Raw genomic sequence first — 24,427 nt, 5'->3', positions numbered from 1 at the left:
TACCTTTATCCTCTTTACTTAGCTATATCTGTCCCTCTGTAATGTAAAGAACTTTACCTCTAGTAATAAATTTAACATAGAAATTTCAAAACTGTTTTGGCTATTGTTTTTGTAAAACTGCTATTGATACAAATGTATATGAAACAAAATGTTGGAGACATAAGGAAGTAAGGTAAAGAATTTAAATAACTTACTATAAATGAAGGTTCTTCCAGGAGACAACTCATGCATAGTGTAGATTAGGGCCCATTGTCTAATGGAATAATCAAAATTAATTTCTAAGGGTAGTAAAGATTTATAATAAAACTTTCACTCACATTATATAATTCCCAAATTGGAAACCAATCAAAATACATATGTGTGTTCATTAATGAGAAATTTTTCAGCTAAACTCAATATTTTCTATGAAACTGTACTCTTTCTTCATGCATGCTCACACCAACTGTAGATTTATTGCCATGTCCCTATTCTACAATATTCTTAACATATTCAAAATTAGCTAATTTGAACTTGGTATGTATTTTCTTAATTTGAAAAAATATTCTCTTCATACACACACTCAAATATCTTTTACAGATAGAGATGGATCTGAGGAACAGAAGGAACTCTCCAATGGACCACCATTACACGTTAATAAATAATTTAAAAGATAATTAAATGACATTGTAAAACTGATGACATTAGCATTACTGTTTCTATTCATTCCATTATAAAAAATTACTTTTCATATTTCCTGGACAGAATTTACAAAACAGATACCTTTATTTAGGAAATCAACCCAAATTAGAAAGTTGAAAAAAATCTTCCTAAATAAGAAGCATGTAATAATTTTATTTAAAAAGACCTTATTTCCTGCCTCTGAACACAGTACTTTACTGTATTTCCTTACTTTATACAGTAATACTCAGAATACAATGAAACAGGTGTCTAAAGTACAATATTTCCTCATATCTGTCATGTTGAACTTTGTATGATCCTATGGACCTATTATCACCTGGTAATACTTAGCAATATATATAAATGAATGAAATAAGGTGAAAGAGAAGGTGGTTCTTCTCTCGAAAGAGAGGAGAGAGGAGACAGAAAGGATGGGAAGACTCAGGAGTTTTGTCTTCCTCTCTGTTCTATACCTGCTTCAGGATTGCAATTCCTGAACAACTGAAAGGCAATGGCTATGAAGGTATTATCATTGCTATAAACCCTGATGTGCCAGAAAATGAAGCTCTAATTACAGAAATACAGGTAAGAATTCTGCTTGAATTAAGAATAAGAAAACATGTTAGTGATTATTATTAGAAAGACTTTTGAACTCTCAAAGAAACTTAAAAGCAGCATGATGCAGTGAAAATGATGCTATAGTGGGCCATGAGAATTGGAGGAGCAAGAAGGGTTCTGTTTTGTCTCACTAAAGATCAAACAAATGTGAGGTGTATCTCTTCCTGAGCCTCGGTTTCTTATCTATAACCTCAGCAGTTGGAATTGCTGTTTCTAAAAAAATACCAAAGGAATTCTTGATAGTCAGGGGGACACTAGGGAATTTTTTAAGTGATGGCTATTGGGCAATGCATTTTATTCTCAGGTTATAGATAATAATATATAACAAAAAGCAAGGCAGATGTTAGAAAACTGCTATGAAGAAAAATAAATCAGCAAAAGGGAATGGAAAATGTTGGCATTTCTTGTGAAAGGAGAGAATATGGTTACATTTCATATTTGATAGCAAGGGAAAGCTTCACTTTGGAGATAGTATCTGAAACTGAGAGCTGAGAGACATGAAAGAAGACCCCACTTAAAACCAGGAAGAGGGAACAGAGACTTGGAGGTAAGAGCTGGATTGGTATGACCTGCGAAACAACTGAGAATGAGCAGGTGAAAGGGTGGGGAAAGAAGAGATATTGAGGCTGCAACACTCAGGTCACTAGAACAACTCTGAGTGTAATGGGAATCCATGAAAGGGATGGGTGTGAGCAGAGAAGGGGTGTTCTCTCTCCTGCATGTACAGAAGCTATTGCCTCTAACATGAACAAAACTCTGAGGATGAGGGTGCTTCCACATGTCACACTTTCTGTGACCACAGAGCTGGAGCAGGACAGGGGGTAGGAGGCTGTTACAATTGAGAAGTGATATTGACTTAGTGTCAGTATATTATAGGAGAGAGAACTCAAGTGACATGATCTGAACATATTCTGAGGATATCATGGACAATTTTTCAGATGATTTTAATATATATGTGCTGGGGAGAATATGACAAAGATATGAGTTAAGAATTTAAGTAACTTGGCCTGCTCATTTGGAGAAGATGGAATTATCATCAATTGAATTATCCTCAACTAGCAGTGTTATTGAATCAAATTTTTATACTGGATTAATTCTTAATTATGTCTTGAGATGTCAACTGTCCATTTTCCTTATTTCTTTTATTTTTATGTGTCTGGGTTTGAGGGTGCTTGTTTTCAGAAGTGTCAATATCTTCATCTCGATCCAGTTCAGTCATTATAGGAATTTTGAGAATAAATTTAATAAGAAGAAAATAGGCCTTGTATCACTTTGCCGAAATTTATTTATTTGGCTGACCTTATAACCATTTCTATACTGAAGAGATTAAGCTTTAATACTGAGGAATAAGTGATATAAGTTCTGTCTTGAGGAAAGTGATATTTTAGCACTACTTTTCAGTTTTGACATATAAAATCTATCCCAAGGTACAAGAGTCATAGCCTCAACTGGAGATGAATGTTTTCAGGAACTTTTATTTATAACCAGTACTATTTGTACTCAGCCATACTTACACCAAGTACTACTTATACCCAATACTATGAGTGTATGTATAGGTGTTTGTAGACATACGTGAATAGGCACATCTATACTACACATATTGGTTGATACTTGGGGTTCCACTAAGGATTGGCTAACTGGAAGAACAGGGTAGATCTTTCATAACTACTTGTGTTTTAATCTATGAACAGTTAGCTGTTCTGTGTGAATATTGACAAGAGTTTGATGCACAAGGTGTTTGATAAACTGAGAATATTAGCTTTTTAAATGTATACTGGGAAAACAGCTCACATTTTTTATTAAGATTGTCAAGGCTGGTTAAATTTAAATCATATATCCAGTGATTACTTAACAAAACTATTAAAACTTCTGGCTTGGGAGGATATATATAGTTTATTGCTAAATTTGATCAAATTTATCCTGTTTAGCTGTTCTAAATTTTTATATGGCCCAGTAAACACCACTTCACATTGTAAATCAATTTTCAAATGTTTAATACTTGCATTCTGTATTACCTAATTTGATATTTTAAATTCCATTCTAAGGAACTGAAAATATATTGTAGTGGGTAGGTCAATTGCCTTGCATGAAACCAACTTAAATTTGATCACTGGTATCCCATCTCATCCCCAAGCACCACCAGCAGGAGTAATCTCTGTGTGCAGAGCAAAGAGTATGCCCTAAGCATTGATGGGTGTGACCCAAAAAACCTAAGTATAAAATAAAATTTCATTTTACGTATCTTGAAATTAAAAAATGAAGAAATGTAATTGTTCTATGCTTAGAAATGTATTAAAGCAAAGTTGTAAATAAAATCAACTAAATCCATAGAGAAAGGAGGGGAGAAAGAGAGAGAGAGCTTAAAAAAAAGAGAGAAAAATGAAACTCTAGAAATTTAGCCTGAAAAGTTCCTGGGAACCATTATTGGTCACCATATTGTACCTTAAGAGGTCACAGTAGTTCTTTCACAGAGAATTTCTTTGAAATTTTTCCATTGCCAAGTTGTATGAAGCTATTAAAAGTACAAAGTAAACAGAAAGGGTCAGAGTTGTATAATATGCTTCCCATGCAAATGCATTATAGCAAGTCTCTTCTAGAGAGTGAGATTATAATGAACATAATCTCTCATATGGCATATTCCCTTAGGCTACATTTACATTAGCTAATCTGTTCCTTTTAATGTCTTTTGTGATCCTAAAATTAAGAGTAGTGATATCAACCAGTTTTATGATTGTATACATTTAGAGTACTTTATAAATTTTTCCACATTTATATATTTTTGTATTGTTTTGGTAAAATGGTTACAATAGAATTATCTTGAGAGGTTTTAATGAACAAAGTTACTGCAATACCCTCCACCAATGTCTCTGAATCACACCTGTACTTACCCATCCCTCCCCCCACTATCCCGCCCTCTTGATAACCTCAGTTTTGCATTTAGAGGTAAAAAAAGTAGATAAGTTTTTTTCATCCTTATAATGTCCTTAAATGTAAATAATAAGGGCTGAAATATAGCTCAGTGGTAGAATACTTGCCTTGTGATACTTTGGGTTCAATCCCTGGAACTATAAAGTAATCTAAGATATGAGAAGGGCTGGAGCAATAGCACAGCGGGTAAGGCATTTGCCTTGCATGCGGCTGACCTGGTCGACCCAGGTTCAATTCCTCCGCCCCTCTCAGAGAGCCCAGCAAGCTACCGAGAGTATCTTCCCCCCACAGCAAGGCCTGCCGAGCTACCCGTGATGTATTCGATATGACAAACATAGTAACAAGTGTCACAATAGAGACGTTACTGGGCCCGCTCGAGCAAATCAATGAACAACAGGAGGATAGTGACAGTGAAGATATGAGAAAATTGAGGTTCAGCATGACATAAATTGGCAAGATCTATCACCCAAGAAGTACTAATTCCAGTATGAGAACCAAGGAGATGATTCTAAATTCTTTGTCTTTAGCATATCATAAAATTTTTCTGAACATGAAACAGAAGCATTTGATAAAGGATTATGAGACATTGGAAGCTCTAGGAGGCAAGGGGAATGGAGGATGGGCTACAGCCAACAGTACTCAGGTGTTGCTGGAACTGTCCATGATATCATATGTGGTGAGGATCAAACCAGGGTTGACCATGCATAAGGCAAGCACCTAAAGTCATGTACTATCTCTCCATACCTACGGTAAAAACTATTAAGTGTGCAAGATCAAGAAATAAATTTTGTGTAGCAAAGTGTGGATGGCAGAGTAGCAATTCTGAGGCTGAGATTCTGATTTTTCTCACTGCTTTAAATTGGGAAATGTCTGTCATGAATCCCTGCTCCTTAAATTCATGTCATTTGACCATGCCATATTTTCCTCTTAATAATAGGACATGGTGACTGAAGCTTCTACTTACCTGTTTAAAGCCACAGAAAACAGAACATATTTTAAAAATGTAAATATATTGGGGGGAATGGGGGGGAGGGATATTATCCTTGGTGGTGGAAAATGGGCACTGGTGGAGGGATGGGTATTTGATCATGGTGTGACCGAAATCCAAGCACAAAAATTTGTAAGTCGACAACTGTACCTCATGGTGTTTCACTAATAAAAATTAAAAAAAAAGTAAATATATTAATTCCAGACACCTGGAAACAAAAACCTGAATATATGAGGCCAAGACATGAAAGCTACAAACATGTAAGGCTCAGTAAAACTCCTCTTATAAATGGTATTTTCTGAAAAAATATTTTCTGTTCTTCCTCAATTTTACTGAAAACTAATTATTTCAGAATAAACAAAATCATTTCCATTTCTAAGGTTTAATAAATAATTTTATATCAGGCTACTGTCATAGTTGCACCACCTGCATTGCCAGGTAGAGATGAACCCTACACCAGACACTTTTCACAGTGTGGAGAAGAAGGAGAATTCATTCATTTGACCCCTGACTTTCTACTTGGAAACAAGCAAAGTGAATATGGGCCACCAGGTAAGCGTTCCAGTTAATAAAATTGAGTAAAAAGCCAGCTATGTACAATGTTTAAATACTAACTCCTGATAAACAAACTGTGTGTCCTTAGAAAAGTGTGCTAGCCTCCCTGTACTTATTTCCTACGAGCGATAGCACAGCAGGTAGGGCGTTTGCCTTACAAGCGGCCAACATGGCCGACCCGAGTTCGATTCCTCCACCCCTCTAGGAGAGCCTGGCAAGCTACCGAGAGTATTCGATATACCAGACACTGTAACAACAAAGTCTCCAATGGAGACGTTACTGGGCCCGCTCGAGCAAATCGACGATCAACGGGAGGGCCTTTGCCTTTGCCTATCCTAAATAGAGGAATTCTGATTTTCAAAATTGTTAAGAATATCAGGTAACTCATGCAATTATATGCAGTATAGTATTTATGGAAAGTTGACCATAGAGCCGCAAATTATAAATGTATTTCTCTAGACATTCTTGGACTTGAATAATCAGTATTCTACAACTGGACTATAATCAATCATCTGCTGCCTCCATGAAAGGCAGCATGAGGATAGCTGAAATCTGCCATGATTCATATTTCTGCACAGGTGAAATGTTCAGGTACTATTAGTGGCTGATATTATTATTCATCTTGTTTGTTTGAATCAGATGAATTTTCCAAGTAAAAGATCCTTTTTAGCTCTAAAAAAAGGCAATTTCAGCTACTTCAACTTACAAGTTAAGATCACTAGTTCAAAAGAAGTAAAGCATATTATTTTTCTTATGAAAATGCACCTTGTTGTTTAAGAAGGCTTTAATCAATGTCACTATGTTTAAGAAAACTTTCCTGAGTCCATGTATCCATTTACACCTCTCCCTCTTCCACTGCCCCTTCAGTAGCTTTGATTAAATCCCTTGTATCTGTTGAATATTCATCTAGCCCTGGTCCTCAACTTTATTGGGAACTGTATTCCAACTGTCTTAAAATGTCCTTCCTCACATCCCAAGCTTTTTCTCCCCACTATACCTTATGCAACACCCTGTTTGTTCTCCTGTCACCTGTCTCCCTTTACACCTTTCTAGCTATCCATCTTTCCCACTTGGCATGTCTGGTAAAGTCAGTCATTTCAACTCTAAGTATAAAAATTCCAACTTCCTCACTACTGTTATCTTTCTTTGATTCAACTTGTCAATCCTTAGTACTAAATTCCAGTCAGTTTTCTTTGGCTCATTTAATATGCTTCCAAGATTTTTAAAAAATAACAAAACCATGACAACAAAACAATACAAAACACACATTTCAGTGATTAAGGAAGCCTCAACACTTCTCAAGAATACTTTTACATATTTCTTTTCAACCCTCTTTATCAATCTGCATTTCAGATTGCTCTCTTCTTATTCTTTTCATTCCCATTCATTAAAATATACCTTGACTGAAAAAACTCTCTACCAGTCCACCAAACACTTGAGTATCAAAAGCTAAAATCTTGACATATGATTTTTATGACATTATTCACCTTCCCCCTTCTATTTTCAGAGCTCAGCAATTACAGTAATACACTGCAACTAAACATATATCATTCCTAATTTTTTCCATTGCTACTTACTTTTGCTACTATTGATTAAAACACCACATTTTTTCTGTCTTTAAGCTATGAATTTACCTTTGTTCTTCCTTTACTCTGTAATAATCCTTAGGAACAGATTTTTATTCTGACTTCCTCTATCTAAACTTCTCCCTGAAGGAACATAAAGTAACAAAATAGGAGACTAATACCCAAGAATAGCCGAGGTAAGTTCCAGAAGGTTCACTCCATGGCTTGGAGGCCAGCCACACATGCTAGGGGAAAAGGCAGCTCAGATAGAGAAGAGAGCACCAAATAAAGGGTGTTAGGAGGATCCACCCAAGATGGGAGAAGGATGCTGAAAGTAGACTATAGACCAAACATGATTGCCACTCAATGCCTCTTTTGCAAACCACAGCACCCAAAAGGAGAGAGAGAACAAAAGGGAATGCCCTGCCACAGAGGCAGGGTGGGATGGGGGAATGGGGATGGGAGGGATACTGGGATCTGTGGTGGTGGAAAATGGGCACTGGTGGAGGGATGGTACTTGGTCATTGTATAATTGAAACCCAAGCACAAAAATTTGTAAGTCTACAACTGTACCTCATGGTGTGTCACTAATAAAAATTTTTAAAAAAGGAAAAAGAAAAGAATACTAACCAAAAATAAATAAATAAATAAAAATAGATTAGCTGAAAAAAATAAATAAACTTCTTCCTGTCACGAACTATATATTACTCAACTTTATATTCAAACATGGTGCTGAATATATACAATTAATAATTTTTATGTTACAAATGATTATATTTAAGAACAATAATTACTTCACTTAGATATTTATGAAATTATTATATATACAGTCTATAGCTATTTTTTCCATATTTTTTATTACAAACCCTTAGGAAACATATATAGACAGTTTTTAACATTTAATTTATACTGTCAGAAGTTTTAGTGTTACTGGTATATTGCATATCTGCCTATTTTCTTGGTTGGAGAGAGTTTTGTGGAACCAAAAATCATTTTAATATTTATGATATTTTTTTCTACAAGAACCAAACCACAAGCCCAGTCTCTATGCCCTTGTCACATATGAAACAAATATTTCATTGATTTAACATTTTAAATAAAATATAATATACTTAATAATAAAGGCTGGAGCAATAGGACAGCAGGTAGGGCATTTGCCCTGCATGCGGCCAACCTGGTCGACCAGAGTTCGATTCCTCTGCCCCTCTCAGAGAGCCTGGCAAGCTACCGAGAGTATCTCGCCCCCACGGCAAAGCCTGGCAAGCTACCCATGAGGTATTTGATATGCCAAACACAGTAGCAACAAGTCTCACAATGGACCGTTACTGAGCTCGCTCGAGCAAATTGATGAACAACGGGAGGTCAGTGACAGTGACAGTGACTTAATAATAAATCATTATGTATAATATAGCATAATATTTTTATTTAAAAATCTGCTTAGGTTATTTAAAACCAGAACATCGATATTTTCTTGAAAATTAAAAAATATTTGATGGACTACTTTTGCCACTTGAATTCTGATCTTCTATTTGGAATATTTTCTCACAGGTCAACTGCTTGTCCATGAATGGGCTCACCTCCGCTGGGGAGTGTTTGATGTTTGATGAGTATAATGATGATGAGCCTTTCTATGCTGCTTCAAACAAGAAAATTGAAGCAACAAGGTATGACCATTTACATTTTTTAACTGTCTTTAGGTTGTTCCTTCTTTTTAAAATTTTCTTTTAAATGGTAATTATTTTCATTTAACAATAGATCATATAGGCTGTTCACCAAAGCTGGTTTTATTTTTGTAAATGTATCTTAAAATAGCTGGTGGGCCATTTAAGTTACACATAAATTCAAGAATGCTTGTAGTTTGTCAATATAGCTGGCAGAACTCATTTGTGCTGAAACTGTGCTCTGTGGAATATGTTGTACTATATGTTAGGAGACCAAAATGGAATTACAAAAGAATGAATAAGAAGTACTAGCAAGTAATGGTGACTGTGGGCTCAGTAAAAGATCAACAGCTTTAAATGCCAAATGGAAATTTTTTTTTATTTATCATTTTTTAAGAATTTATCTGTCCTCTCGTTGTTCATCAATTTGCTCGGAGCGGGTTCGGTAACATCTCTATTTTGAGACTTCTTGTTATTGTGTTTGGCATATAGACTATGTCACGGGTAGCTTGCCAGCTTTGCCATGCGGGCAAGATACTCTCGGTAGCTTGCAGGTCTCTCCGAGAGGGGCAGAGGAATCAAACCCAGCTCGGCTGGGCTGGCTGCGTGCAAGGCAAACGCCCTACCGCTGTGCTATCTGGCTGCAACATCTATCACCCCATTGATCACCAGGGTTGATTCGGCTGATCTGGCTGGCTGGGAGGGTGTTCCCTTCCTCCCTCACCATTCCATGTGCGTCCCTCCCGAAGCTGCGTGCTGAGTCGAAGAGGATGGCCTTCCCCTAATAGAGACGAACCGGTCTTTGGTCGAGGGTATAGGAGTAGCTGCGCTCCCCTGCTAGAACCTCCAAACAGAACTTACCTACACATTGCAAATTTAGGAGTAGGAGAGTACAGTGTTGAGATAGACCGACGTTCAATTCCCAGTCACATATATTCCCTAAGCATCTCTAGATACAGCCCTGGAGGCACCCAGCACCAGCCTGTAGGCCCAGGTACTTCCAGCACTACAGGACCCAAGCAACATTGCAGCCACAGATCCAGGCCACTGAACTGTTGGCCTAGGGTCCAGGGGCTTCTGAGCAATGCCTAGGACACCCTGGCCCCAACAACAACAGAAACAGATAAATATTACAAATTATTTTGAAATAACCTCATTTAAGATGCTAGCTGTCCTTTTGAAGGTTTTTGTTATTATTGTTGTTGTTGTTGTTGTTGTTTGCATTTTGGATCACACCCAGCGATACTCAGAGGTTACTCCTGGCTCTGCACTCAGGAATTACTCCTGGCTCTGCCGTGCAGGGTGGTTGGGGGATCATATGGGATGCTGGGGATTGAACTCGGGTCAGCTACGTGCAAGAAAAATGCCCTACCACTATACTTTCACTCTGCCCACCCTTATGAAACATTTTAGACAGTAAACATTTAATGTTTAATACATTAGTACTGTACAGTAATTTTTTAAAAAGTATCTGAAATATAAAAAAATTAAAAATTAAAAATACTTATCTTACATCACAGTTAATAAAGCACACCCCTCATGGTTCTAAAAGCAAGAGAGGCAAATTAGGAAAAGAAATCCAAGTATAGGTGCTATCAATTTAATTAATTTCAAATGCACTGCTAGGGTTTTGGACTTTGGATAAAAAATAGACAAACAAAAGAGAGGAGTATAATGAAGACTTCACTGACCTGAAAGCACTTGTTCTAGGACACATTAAAATAATTTTATATGTTTATACCATGTTTTCACAAAATTTCTAATATCTGCTAAAGAAAATTTACCTTGGCTAATAAATATGTATAGTATCATCATGCCTCAGTGGAGCAATGGAAGTACATATGACTGGAGTAAACTAACTCCCTAAGTGACTAAATAACATCAAGTTATTTCTTCTTCTCGGTGGAGAAGAGGGGAAGCCTTACAAGTGGTACTTAGACCACCTCCTGGTAATCGTGACTACATCTGTGATTCTCAGTCAACTAACCCTGTGGTTCAATGCACCATTTTCTATCTGAAGTGATTAAGGGACCATGTGGCACCAAGAATAGAATCTTGGAAAGGCTAGCATGCACCCTTACCACTGTAATATCTCCCTGCTTAAGTAATTGCTTCTTGTATTGCTGGTTTGAACTGGAACAACATTGGAAATATGGGATATATTTACAATCCCAGCTTATTTATTTTAACCACTGGCCAATTTCATGCATTAATACCTTTATCAAAATGCCTCCCCATAGCAGTTCCCGTTCTTTTGGGAATATCATCTTTGAAATCTACAAAGAACTTGAAGCTATAGTTATTCCAAGAATAAACGTTTTCATGATAGTTTAGATACCTGCAATGCATTTACTACTGCAAAGCTACTAGAAATATGTTGCAAAAGGGAACCTGCAGCCCTTAATCTAAGGGCACATGCCAGGTCTTCCTGGTCAGCAGCAGCTTTCATGCCAGCAGCACACTAAACTTTTGCATATTCTGGGGATACCATTTAAAGGTTTCCTCTGGTGGAATCTGAGGAAGAGTACACAGGGAACTGGTTCAATTTCCAGCACCACATGTTTCCCTTGAGTAGCACCAGGGATAATCCCTGAGCACAGAGACAAGAAGACCCCCTGAGCACTACTCTGTGTAACCCTAATGTGCCCACAAATAAATAAATCAATTAAAATTTCAGCCTCAGATTTCTGAAAAAAGTAACTTCCCCTATAGAGACACTTAAACTTTACTGTCAAAAAGAATGAGTTGATATACAAATCTGAATTAAACCTGATGGAGGATCTTGGCACTGTAGTGGTGGTGGCGGACCAATAACCTTGTATATCATAAGCATGAGAATCAACTCTGAAACCTGTCACAAAACTACACAACTTCTAAAACATGGCAGTCCACCATGCTGAAAGGTGATGAGATTTCAAATGGCCCCAACCAGGTTTTTAAAAGGAGGCTAAAACCTATTCTAACACACAGTCCTTTTGAGGGGCTCACGGAAATTAACACTGACCACAGGGACCCCCAGGATCACAGACCTGATCATTACAAAACAGAAGGTGGGAAAGAATATTCATTACCTGCCTGTTCCACAACAAATGCCAATGAAAGACTCAAAAAGAATCTCTTCTCTCGATTCCTAAATTTTGAAATAATTTGGAAAGACAACAAATGGCCCCTTCTCTCATCAGAAAAAGACCCAGACTCCCAGGCAGGCTGAGGAATATGAGATGTAGCCACACCTGATACATACTTTGTAACTAAGCCTAGTCCTTCTAAAACACCAATCAAGTTTCCACAAAAACTTCAGAATCAGTTACTTGGGCTTTCAACATGAACACTGAGACAAATCTGAAGTCAATTATAGATTACATTGTGAGTAAGAACCAAGTTAAAGTTGTCAGTAATTAAAGTTCTACCAGCACTGCAAAGTCAAAATCGTGTCTTTTATGTAACCATAAAAATAACCACATACATAATTCAGAGTTGATTCCCACATGCTATTGCTGAAAAAGGATTTCAGATGAACAAAATATCCGAGGTATCTTCTAAACAGTTACAGTGACTGCCACGGAGTGTGACATGGAGTCTGAGGAGAGTGGAGTTTTTTTTTAATTTTTTTGACAATTTGTGTTCTATTGCTGGTTATGAATAATGTATGATGTCACGTGGTTGCAGTAGGGCCATGTGATTTTGAAATTCCGAAATTTTAACACTTAAATCTGGAGGGATTTCTGCCAAAAGCCCCTGGGTTTCGAGATTTGTTTCTGAGTCTCTGGGATCATGGCCGTTGAGCAGCTTGATCAGGAGCCAGAGAGGCCATTCGTGGGCGATAACTTGGGGTCTCGTTGGGGTGGGGAGGACAGGCCCGGCTCCCCTCACCCCATCCCGTGAGGCCCAAGATGTCTCGTCACTGGGGGCCCAAACCTGACTGTCCTGTGGCCTCTGAAGGATGGCAGCCACCGAACCACCAAGGGGAACAGGCCAAGGCACGAAACCTATTCCACCTGGGTTGACCCAGCACCAGTAACCTACTGCAGGGACCGGACGCATTTCTGCCAAAAGCCACTCTTTTTTCAAGATTTGTTTCTGAGTCTCTGGGATCATGGTCATTAAGCAGTTCAATCAGGAACCAGAGAGGCCATGCCTCCAATATTATAGCTGAGCCGGAGGTGGTTTGTGGGTGTGTTTCCCACATACCTAACTTTTGGCCATTTACTTCCTTGGTAAACTTTGCACCAGGTTTTTGGGCTCTGGCCAAAGGCACAGCAGCAATGTTGGGGTATCTGGAAGTCTGAAGTCACCATCAGGCTGCTGATGCAGTCACCTCACAGGTACAGATTGACCTGCTGGCGGCACCATACAACCTTTAATTTTTTTAATTTAATTTTTTTTAATTTTTATTAGTGAAACACCATGAGGTACAGTTGTACATTGCAGCACTCTTTACAATAGCCAGAATCTGGAAAAAACCTGAGTGTCCAAGAACAGATGACTGGTTAAAGAAACTTTGGTACATCTACACAATGGAGTACTATATAGCTGTTAGAAAAGATGAAGTCATGAAATTTACATACAAGTGGTACTACATGGAAAGTATCATGCTAAGCGAAATGAGTCAGAAAGAGAGGGATAGACATAAAAAGAGAGTGGAGTTTTAAAGAGCGTCTTTGGTTTTGGGGTTCACAGCCATATTGGGTGGTGAGTGGAAGGGTGAACGTATACATAGTGATGAGATCTGCTGCTGGTGAGGACACCGCTGACAGCTTCTCAGGAAACATCATGACCTTTGGGGCTCGGCTTTCTCAGATATAAGTGTAAGTTCATCTTCTCTATAATGTTCTTTGATTCTTTCTCACAGGGTAGATCTGTTAGGCTGCCTACATGCTCCAAACTATTACCAGGGGCTTACGCTTCCTGCTAATTCTCAGTCCCATAGTCAGAGCTTCAGATTAAAATGTGGAGCACTTGTGTTCGTTTTGTGTCAAATCATTTGTGTATTATGTCTATCAAGCTATGGGCTGGAGCAATAGCACAGCAGGTAGGGCGTTTGCCTTGTACAAGGCAGCCTGTGATGTATTCGATATGCCAAGAACAGTAACAAGTCTCACAAAGGTGCCTGCTTGAGCAAATCAATGATCAACGGGATGACAGTGATACAGTGATACAGTGATCATAAGCATGAAGTAAGCACTACAGTGTTACTCAACCACAGAAATGTTATAAAAAAACTTTAATATAAGAATCAATGTAAATATAAACACAAGATTTTTTTAGTCAATGGTTAATTGGATTTATTTAAAGGCTAATGTCAATATTTTTCAGGTGCTCCCAAGGGATTACTGGTTCAAATAGAATATATAAGAATCAAGGACCATCAATTGTACTTAGACCATGCAAATTTAATTCCACCACAAAACTATATGAAAAAGCTTGTCAGTTCTTCCCTGATAAAAGCAAACTGCAAAAACATCAATAATGTTTATGCAAGGTATAGATTCTGTAAGTATACCAACTGTCACTTCAAGTTGCATATTTATAATCAAATTACATGTTATTGTAATTATAAAATGTCCATGTGGCCCGGTGACCAAAAGCTTCCACAAGCAAGGCCCAGGTATGCGGGTTCCAGAACTAAATCTCCAGGCTGCATGGCAGCAGAGGACCTGGGCTTTCCCTCCCCAGGTCCCCACCTGCCCAGAAGACTGGCTGTCATGCCACAACTAGCCTCCAGGCATCATCTTATCATACCAAAAGCCCTGGTTCAGAGGCACAGCAGCAAGTCCCAGATAACATCACAGTGCCAGAGACCTCCCTGGGCCCCATATTGAGCCAATATCACCAGGGCACCCCAGCTGGAGCAGGTATAGATTCCACCCACTCCAGATGGAATCCCAGTGACCAAGAGCTTTCACAAGCAAGGCCCAGGTATGTGGGCTCAGGACTAAATCTCTGGGCCACGTGGCAGCAGAGGATCCATGCTTGTCCCTCCCCAGGTCACCACCCACCCAGAAGACTGGCTGTCATGTCCATAATTTGCCTCCAGATTCCATCTTAGCACACCAATAGCCCTGGCCCAGAGACTCCCAATTAAATTCCAAAATGGTGCCATACAGAGATGTCTTTGGAACCCAACCACTTACAATCTAGAAATTTACATTCACAATTGCAGCCATGCAAGCTCTCATGATATTCGAAATGAGTTACGGAAAATATATTATCTAGCATCTGTCCCTGGCAGGTAGGCTTGAATTTTGGTGGGAAAACTTGAGTAAAATTAATGCCCAAAATTAGAGAGAAAGGGACTGGAGCAATAGCACAGCAGATAGGGCGTTTGCCTTGCACGCAGCCAACCTGGATTTGATTCCCTGCATCCCATGTGGTCCCACAAGCATCGCCAGGAATAATTCCTGAGTGCGGAGCCAGAAGTGGGCCCCCTGAGCATTGCCAGGTGTGATCCAAAAAGCAAAACATAAAATAAAATAAAATTAGAGAGTTTTGGGGAAATTGTCTACCATAGAGGCAGGATGAGGACTACGATGTGTATATGTCTGTGTGTGTCGGGGGTGGGGGTAATACTTGGGACATTAGTGGTGGAAAATGTGCACTGGTGTAGTGTTGGGTGTTCCATCATTGAGTGGCTGAATCTCATACATGAAAGCTTCATGATTCTGTCTCATGGTGATACAATAAAATAAAAAAGTAATGTGGAGTTCATGCCCAATTCAATCAGCATAATCAATGCTGAACAAATAGCAGTACTCCTCCATTATTAAAAAAAATATTTAATGTGGGTAACCTGAAAGACTGCATGGATTAATACAGAGTTCTTTCAACAATGATTAACACATAATAACCACTCAACTAATATTTTCGACTATTACTGAAAATTTGATTTGATATTGTAACTCTTTATATTTCATTAGAAAATGTATTTACAAAGGGCTTTAAAAGGTTTTTATGTTTTTGAGCAAATAAAATGATAAAGTAAATAATAACATTTTTATTAGTTGTAATAATGCATTTTATGCAATTTTTTTCATTTTGTTGAACTTTTAGGTCATTGAATTCTGTAATGAAAAGAACCATAACAAAGAAGCTCCAAACCTACAAAATAAAAAGTGTAATCGCAGAAGCACATGGGAAGTGATCAGCACTTCTGAGGATATTAAGAACACAATGCCTATGATGGCACCACCCCCTCTACCTGTGTTCTCATTGCTGAGGGTCGGTGAAAGAACTGTGTGCTTAGTTCTTGATAAGTCTGGAAGCATGGGGGTAAGTGTGTGGGCTCACTTTTGCTATGTAGAGACAGAAGTATCAAAGCCTAAATGGTCAGCATTTAACCTGCATCTGTTTTGACCAAACCTTCATACCAGCAATCAATTTCTGTAATCATGACCTCAAGAGAATCAGTGAATACTGTATGAAGAAAAAAGTTGGTGGTAGAGTTGAAAAGACATAACCCATGTGAATCTGTTCTTTCTAGAAAATGGAGTTGATTGAGAGAAACTTGAAACCCTTTGGTAATATTTTGTTGGCTCAGAACTACATATAGAAATATGGGAATATTTCCTAACCTTGCACCTTTTATCTACTGGAAATACTTGATAGACACAAGAAGAGAGTGGATTTGTAGTTTTATTCAAAGTCAAGAGTTAAGACCAACCAGAGAATTTTAATAGGGATTTATTTTATTGGAATTAGTTAACAAATGAATTCTTTGTTCTCAAAGAAATAGACAAAAAGCAATACCAGATATGGAGAGATAGCTCAATGGGCTGAGCACTTGCTTTGCATACAGAAAGTCTGGGTTTGATTACTGGAACCACAGGGACTGCCAAACAAGAGCCAGGAGTAACCTCTAAACACATTGGTTGTGTTCATAAGCAAAAACACTATAAGGAAGATATGGCTAGATCTAGCCATTTATTTCTTCTACCCACATTCAGTACAATGTAAACATTGCACTAGACTCTAGAAATAGAAACTCTTATTCCAGAAAAATTTAGTTAGAAAAAAATTTCTCTCTTGACTCCTATACATCTTTCAGAGTTTAGTGCGGGCATCCAATTCATCTAGAATGAGTTTGTTTTCCAAACTGGAGTAAGAAAAGTTCTTTTTCTGGTCTCCCAAAACTACCTATGCAAATCTCAATTACAATACGTTGTACTAAACTCATACATTTATGTCCTAAAAAGTGGACAGGGGACTCCTTTAGGACTCAGAAACAAACTTGAAAAATTATCTTATTCTTCTTTGTATCTCTTTTGTCTAGAACAGATCTTATGATATACAGGGACTCAAAAAATAATAGAAGTGAATGAACAACATCTTACCATGCCCAGAAGGAGTATACATTTAAGACACAGCATAGCACTCTGAGGATCAGAAATAATGTCTTTAACAAAAGAGAAATAGTTACTAGAAAAGGCTGAGAATGATACGGCTGAATGAAACCATCCATAATGGCATAGAGCTCCAAAAAGAACTAGACACTATCAGAAAAGTGTTCTGGGTAGTGCCACTGAGGAAAGATGAGGTTTCTCATTGGGAGAAGATAAGCATAAGCACCCCTCCCTAGGTAGAGTACAGGCACAGCCAAGTTGAACAACAAATTAGGTTGTTGTATATGATATAGAAGAAATTTCTTGTTGTGATTTGATTCTAGAGAGTTCAGAAAAAATTTGTGTGTGTGTGTTGCAAAGAGGTACCAAGGTTAGTTTACCTTAATAGACTGGAGGAAAAAATCCAATGAAAAGATTTAGAACAAGCGCAATTACCTAGGAAAAAAAGATGTGAGGCTTAATGAGATACTAATTTGCCACTGTGATTTTTACAGTGGCAAATTAGTTTTCCTTTCTATATTTTACTAGAACATTTTAATGTTAACTGCTGTTTCACATACTTGAACCTCAACTTTCATGTGATTCCTATTTTCATAATCCTACAAAGCATAGGACTAACCAAAAACAGGGAAAAGTCACTAGAAATTTTTGTTTTAAAAAATGCCTTTATTACTTTAATTAGTTTACATCCTTTTTACACTATGAACTGCACCTGTCCTTCATCCTGGCCCATAGGTCAGCAGCCATAAGCAAGGGAGTAAATCAGTGATTTTCATGATTTCTGAAAAATGCTTGTTTACAATACCAGAGAATTTCATTGGATATAGCATACATAAAAATAATAAATTTTATTGTGCACAGTGTTTTGTGAAGAACCAAACAGGGTGATGTGATAGGGAAAGGGGAGGCCCAGCACACTTCACTAAAGCGTACATCACTTCAATGAAGGTAACATTGAAGATTTGAAGGATGACAAGTCAGTGGTTCAGGTAGAGAGCTCATGTAATATTCTTTGAGAAAGAGTGTAAAAAGACTAGATTATTCGAAGAAATGATAGATACTGAAGGTCTGTGAACTTTTACAAATATATGAAATGTATTTTGCAGATAAAGGGTTAGATATCTCATCTCACACCACAGAGACTGGCACACATTCAAAAGAACAAAAGCAACCAGTGCTGGAGTAGATGTGGGGGAAAGGGACGCTCTTTCACTGTTGGTGGGAATGCCTACTAGTCCAACCTTTCTGGAAAACAATATGGACAGTCCTTCAAAAACTAGAAATTGAGCTTTCATATGGCCCCACAGTACCACTTCTGGGAATATATCCCGAGGATGCAAAAGAGCTCAGTAGAAATGACATCTGTACCTATATGTTTATTCAGCACTGTTCACAATAGCCAAAATCTGGGAACAACCCAAGTGCCCTAGAACAGATGACTGGTTAAAGAAACTTTGGTACATCTACACAATGGAACACTATGCAGCTGTCAGGAGAGATGAAGTCATGAACTATGCTTATAAATGGATAGACATGGAAAGTATCATGCTAAGTGAAATGAGTCAGAAAGAGAGGGCTAGACATAGAAGGACTGCACTCATTTGTGGAGTATAAAACAACGTAACATGAGGCTGACACCTAAGGACAGTAGATACACGGGACAGATAGATTGCTCCATAGCTGGGAGCCTGCCTCATGAGCAAAGGGGAGAAGGCAGCTGGAATAGAGAAGGGATCGCTAAGAAAAAGATGGCAGGAGGAATTGGTTGGTTGGAATGGGAGATGTGTGCATAAAGTAATAAAGGACCAAACATGATAACCTCTCAGGGTCTGTATTGCAAACCATATGCCCAAAAGCACAGAGAGATTATGAAGAACCTTGTCTGCCATGGAGGCAGAGGGAGGGTGGGAAAAGGGGGTTATACCAGGAATATTGGAGGTAGGGAATGTGCACTGGTTGAGAGATGGGTGTTTGATCATTGTGTGATTGTAAACCCAAAAATGAAAGCTTATAACTATATCATGGTGATTCAATAAAAATTTTAAAAAAGAACCTGCACTATTAGGAGTGCTGGATTTATAGGGGGAAAAATGGTTAGATATCTCAAAGCTTAAAAAATATAAGGTTTATCATTTAAGAACAACAGAAGTATGTGCAAGGGCTTTACGTATCAGATACATATATTTATGCTTTAAGAATATAACTCCCTACTATGTAGCGATTAGAAAAGATGAAGTCATGAAATTTACATACAAGTGGTATTACATGGAAAGTATCATGTTAAGCAAAATGAGTCAGAAAGAGAGGGATAGACATAGAAAGATTGCATTAATCTGGGGAACATAAAGTAACAAAATAGGAGACTAACACCCAAGAATGGCCGAGATTCTTACCATGAGGTTTGCTCCATGGCTTGGAGGCCAGCCGCACATGCTAGAGCAAAAGGCAGCTCAGATAGAGAAGGGAGCACCAAATAAAGGGTGTTGGGAGCATCCTCCCAGGATGGGAGAAGCATGCTGAAAGTAGACTATAGACCAAACATGATTGCCACTCAATGCCTCCTTTGTAAACCACAACACCTTAAAGGAGAGAGAGAACAGAGGGGGATGCCCTGCCACAGAGGCAGGGTGGGATGGGGGGATGGGGGTGGGAGGGATACTGGGATCCGTGGTAGTGGGAAATGGGCACTGGTGGAGGGATGGGCATTTGATCATTGTATAATTGAAACCATGCACAAAATTTGTAAGTCTACAACTGTACCTCATGGTGTCTCACTAATAAAAATTTTAAAAAAAAAAGAATACAACTCCCCAAATAAAATAAATTGTAGGAAATGGAGAAATTAAAGTGAACTAAGGAAGAAATTAGTTATCTTTTCTATTCATCTCTATATATAAGTCTCTCACAGAGTTCTCAATACAATTTTAAATTTTAATTCAGTTCTTTATATGAATGAAGAAACTGTACTGCCTACACAGCAGTCAAAACAGACTAACTCACTGATGTGATCTGAACATATCAGTAAAAGAAAAGAAAAGAAGAGACTGGAGAGATAGTACTGTGAGCAGGTGCTTATCTTGATGTGGTTGACCATGATTCAATCCCCAGCACTCATATGGTTCCTGGAGCACAGTCAGGAGTGATCCCTGAGTGTAGAATAAGGAGGAAGCTCTAAGTATCATTGAATGTGGCTCAAACTGTCACTGTCACTGTCCTCCCATTGTTCTCGATTTGCTCGAGCAGGCACAGTAACATCTCCATTGTGACAATTGTTACTGTATTTGGCATACTGAATACATCACAGGTAGCTTGCCAGGCTCTGCCGTGGGGGCGAGATACTCTTGGTAGCTTGCCGGGATCTCCGAGAGGGGCAGAGGAATCCAACTTGGGTTGGCCGTGTTGGTCACTTGCAAGGCAAACGCCCTACCCGTTGTGCTATTGCTCCAGCCAGCACAAACAAGAAAATTAAGAAGGAAGGAAGGAAGGAAGGAAGGAAGGAAGGAAGGAAGGAAGGAAGGATGGATGAGAGATATGGAGGTTGGGAGGGAAGAAGAAAGAAAGAAAGAAAGAAAGAAAGAAAGAAAGAAAGAAAGAAAGAAAGAAAGAAAGAGAGGTAAGGAGGTAGGTAGAGAGGGCGGGAGGGAAGGAGGGAGGGAGGAAGGAAGGGGGAGGGAGGGAGAAAGAAAAAAAGAAAGAAAGAAGGAAGGAAAGAAAGAAAGAGTAGAAAGAGAGAAAAAGGAGAGAAAGAAAGAAAGAAAGAAAGAAAGAAAGAAAGAAAGAAAGAAAGAAAGAAAGAAAGAAAGGGGAAAGAAACCTACTTCATCTACTTTGTATCTTAAATTGAGCTCATGTGCAGAAAATGATGGGGTAAGGGAGGATATGATATAAATGCTACAAATGTATAAAGGTAAGTTCTGTTTTTCAGTTTCATTTTAATATACATTAGCAACTATTTCACACGTTTTAAAGTTTACTAACATTCATTATTTACCTTCTCCACTTCGGCCTTCAAAGTTCTCCTTTGAATATTTGCTACTACCACCAAGATTGGCACCTGTGGCGGCTCCACTTGGGCCCACGCCATAGGCTTCAAGGCTCACTGCAGCGGCCCTCCTGCTCATTCCCATTCCGAAATATGACATGCCATTTTGTCAGTAAAGAAGCGAACAGCACCTGGCCCAGACAAGGTCAGAGAAGAACATCTGAAGAATCTGTCATAAGTGCTCATCAATACACTGGTTTGCTCTTCACACACTACCTGTCTGAATGCAAGTTTCCATCCCAATGGAAAACCAGCAGGACTGTACTACTGTATAAGAAGTGAAACATCCACAACATTGGCAACTATCGCCTGATCTGCCTATTGTCTGTCATATACAAGCTGTTCACTCGAGTCATCTTGAATAGGATTGGCAAAACATTAGATGAAGGACAACCATGCAAGCAAGCTGGATCCCGCAAAGGATTCATCACCATTGACCATATCCACACGATAACCAAGCTCATTGAGGTTTCTCAGGAGTTCAAGATGCCGCTCTGTCTAACGTTCATTGATTTAAAGAAGGCCTTTGATTCTGTTGAGACTGAAGTAGTCATCAAAGTCCTAGCTAACAAGGCACTCAAACTCAATACATCAGGATCTAACGTGAGCTGTATTACGGATTCACTACCAGGATCTCACCATTCTACAAAGAAGTGATCATCCATGTCAAAAGAGGAGTTCGGTAGGGTGATACCATTTCACAGAAACTCTTCAGTGCCAAACTCAAGAACATCATGTGATGACTGGAATGGGAAGGAATGGGAGTGAAGATAGATGGTCGGCAACTACACCACCTCCACTTCGCTGATGACATTGTTCTAATGACACCAAACATTAGCCAAGCGGCACAAACGCTGGCCGACTTCGACCATGAGTATGGAAAGGTCGGACTACAGTTGAGTCTCAGGAAGACAATGTTTATGAGAAATCGTCTCATTCCTTACATTCCATTCATGCTCAACAGAACGAACATCTCCGAATGCAACAGTTATGTGTACCTAGGTCTAGAAGTCAACATGACAAATGACCTGGCACCTGAATTGCACAAGGAAGAAGGGAGTTGGAACGCCTCCAAAAGCATCAAAGAAACAGCTAAGAGGAAAAAGAACCTCTGGCTCCGAGCACTTCTCTTTGATTCCACTGTTCTCCCTGCATTAACATACCCCTCAGAGAACTGGGCCCATGAAAACAGGATGAGAACGCTGTTTGGGTCTCCCAAAGAGGAACTGAAAGAGCTCTGCTTGGAGTAACCAGCTTAACTCAAATGAGAGAAAGAATCTGGAGTTTCAACCTCCGTCAACGGTCAAGAATGAGGGACACTGTCTCATTTGTCAAGGCATCGAAAATCAGATGGACTGGACACGTAATGCAATTTGGAGACGACTGCTGGACTAGAGTCATTACTGACTGGATTCCACTGGACGTCAAAAGATTGAGTGGCCACCCACCTACGACATGGTCATACTTCTTCGTTAAGACTCTGAACAATTGGTTTGATACTCTTCGTGTACCTAGAACAAGCAGATGGCATTGGGCTACACTAGCAAGCGACAGGGATGAATAGAAATGTTACTGGTGCCCGCTCAAGCAAATCGATGAGTAACGGGATGTCAAGTGATCAAGCAATCATTATTTACCTAAGACTTTAAATAAATTTGGTCAAATTGTTTTCTAAGAATTTTTTTTAGTAATTTTGATATTCTAAATCTTCTACATTGTAATTCTGCATATACTGCCACCTCAAGGCCATGAAAACCACTAATATTTGTAATATTTTTTCTCCTAAATATAACTAAATTGTTTGCATTGCTAAAGTAAAAAAAAAAACAATGGCTATTATAGTTGTCAGAGAAGATGAAATAAGATTACTATTCTGAGATAAGTTTTCTTTATACTTTCTTACAGACACCTAGATATCTTTTTCTTGTTAGCATATTTTTACTCGTCTCTGTGCATTTTTCCATAAATTCCCCAAAATCCAGTTGATCTAGGAACAGTAAGTAATTACCTTCTGGTTATGTTTCCAGGAAATTAAATCTGTATATCCCCAAATAAATGGATCTGAAATAGTACTGGTGACTGATGGAGAGAATAACACTCCAATAGACTGTGTTGATGAAATGGTACAAAGTGGGGCCATCCTTCATTTAATAGCTTTGGGACCGAATGCTGACAAAAATGCCATTGAAATGAGCAGTCGAACAGGTAATATATGATCTATATATTTTATTCCCTGGATAGTAGTGTGTAAGTGTAGAAGCAGAAAACTCAATCATTTTTTTAAAGCTCTCTCTGTAAGTACTGCCAGAGCTGAGGATCAGAGATAAAGAAAAACCATTCTCTGTTTTCAAGGTGCTCACAACAGCTGACTGGAGAGACAAATAAAACTACTTATCAGATCACAGATAGTATAATGAAATAACCTTCCCATCATACATAAGGTTATGTAGGAATTAAGTACTATGTAAACTGAGAAAGACCATTCTCCCACGCTCTATAGTTAGGAAAGAAGACATCAAAGATGAGGTGATTTCTGAGTAGAGTCATAAACAAGATGTTACCTTTTTCGGATGAAAATACCATAAAAGAAGATAAATCAAAGAATAAGAAAAAATATGGTGGGGATAACAATGAAGCATTATGAGAAATCATCAGATCAAGGCATGTGCTGCAGGGTAGGGGGATGAGATTAGTAGAAGAACTGGGTGAACAGACCTAAGTAGCTGTTTCTAATTTAATTTTATGAAAATTGTTAGCTTTGCGATGAAACATGTTTTCAGTTCCTCAAACGTAGTAGAAAATACTGACCATGAATGTCAATGAATGCATGAGGTTGATTTCTAATCTATCAAATATATACGTGATTTTAATACTTAATTGTACATACTCCAATCATTTCAAGGTGATTTGATGGTTACTTATTTATTTTTCCCCAAGCATTCTGCCTCATCACACCCCTTAGCAATTAGTAGAAATATAAGGAGGAAGTTAAGGGTAATTGGGAGACATACCCAGTAATGCTCAGGGGTTACTCCTGGTTCTACACTCAATGATCACTCCTGGCAGTGCTCAGG

General features: G+C 38.5%; 1 protein-coding gene across 1 annotated transcript in view; it reads left to right on the top strand.

Annotated features, from left to right (window-relative positions):
• The first annotated feature begins 1,088 nt into the window (after positions 1–1,088).
• The window catches only part of LOC130031502 (calcium-activated chloride channel regulator 4-like), a 45,628-nt gene continuing 22,289 nt past the window's right edge, over positions 1,089–24,427 (top strand). Inside the window, 11 exon segments of the mRNA XM_056122850.1 lie at positions 1,089–1,150; positions 1,152–1,242; positions 5,141–5,206; positions 5,377–5,451; positions 5,596–5,743; positions 8,860–8,909; positions 8,911–8,975; positions 14,289–14,416; positions 14,419–14,465; positions 16,023–16,241; positions 23,381–23,558. Coding sequence (XP_055978825.1) covers positions 1,089–1,150; positions 1,152–1,242; positions 5,141–5,206; positions 5,377–5,451; positions 5,596–5,743; positions 8,860–8,909; positions 8,911–8,975; positions 14,289–14,416; positions 14,419–14,465; positions 16,023–16,241; positions 23,381–23,558 — 1,129 coding nt within the window.

The sequence above is a fragment of the Sorex fumeus genome, unplaced genomic scaffold (assembly GCF_029834395.1).
Source record: "Sorex fumeus unplaced genomic scaffold, SorFum_2.1 ptg000047l, whole genome shotgun sequence".
In the NCBI taxonomy this organism is placed as follows: Eukaryota; Metazoa; Chordata; class Mammalia; order Eulipotyphla; family Soricidae; genus Sorex; species Sorex fumeus.
This window is presented reverse-complemented; position numbering and strand designations above follow the sequence as displayed.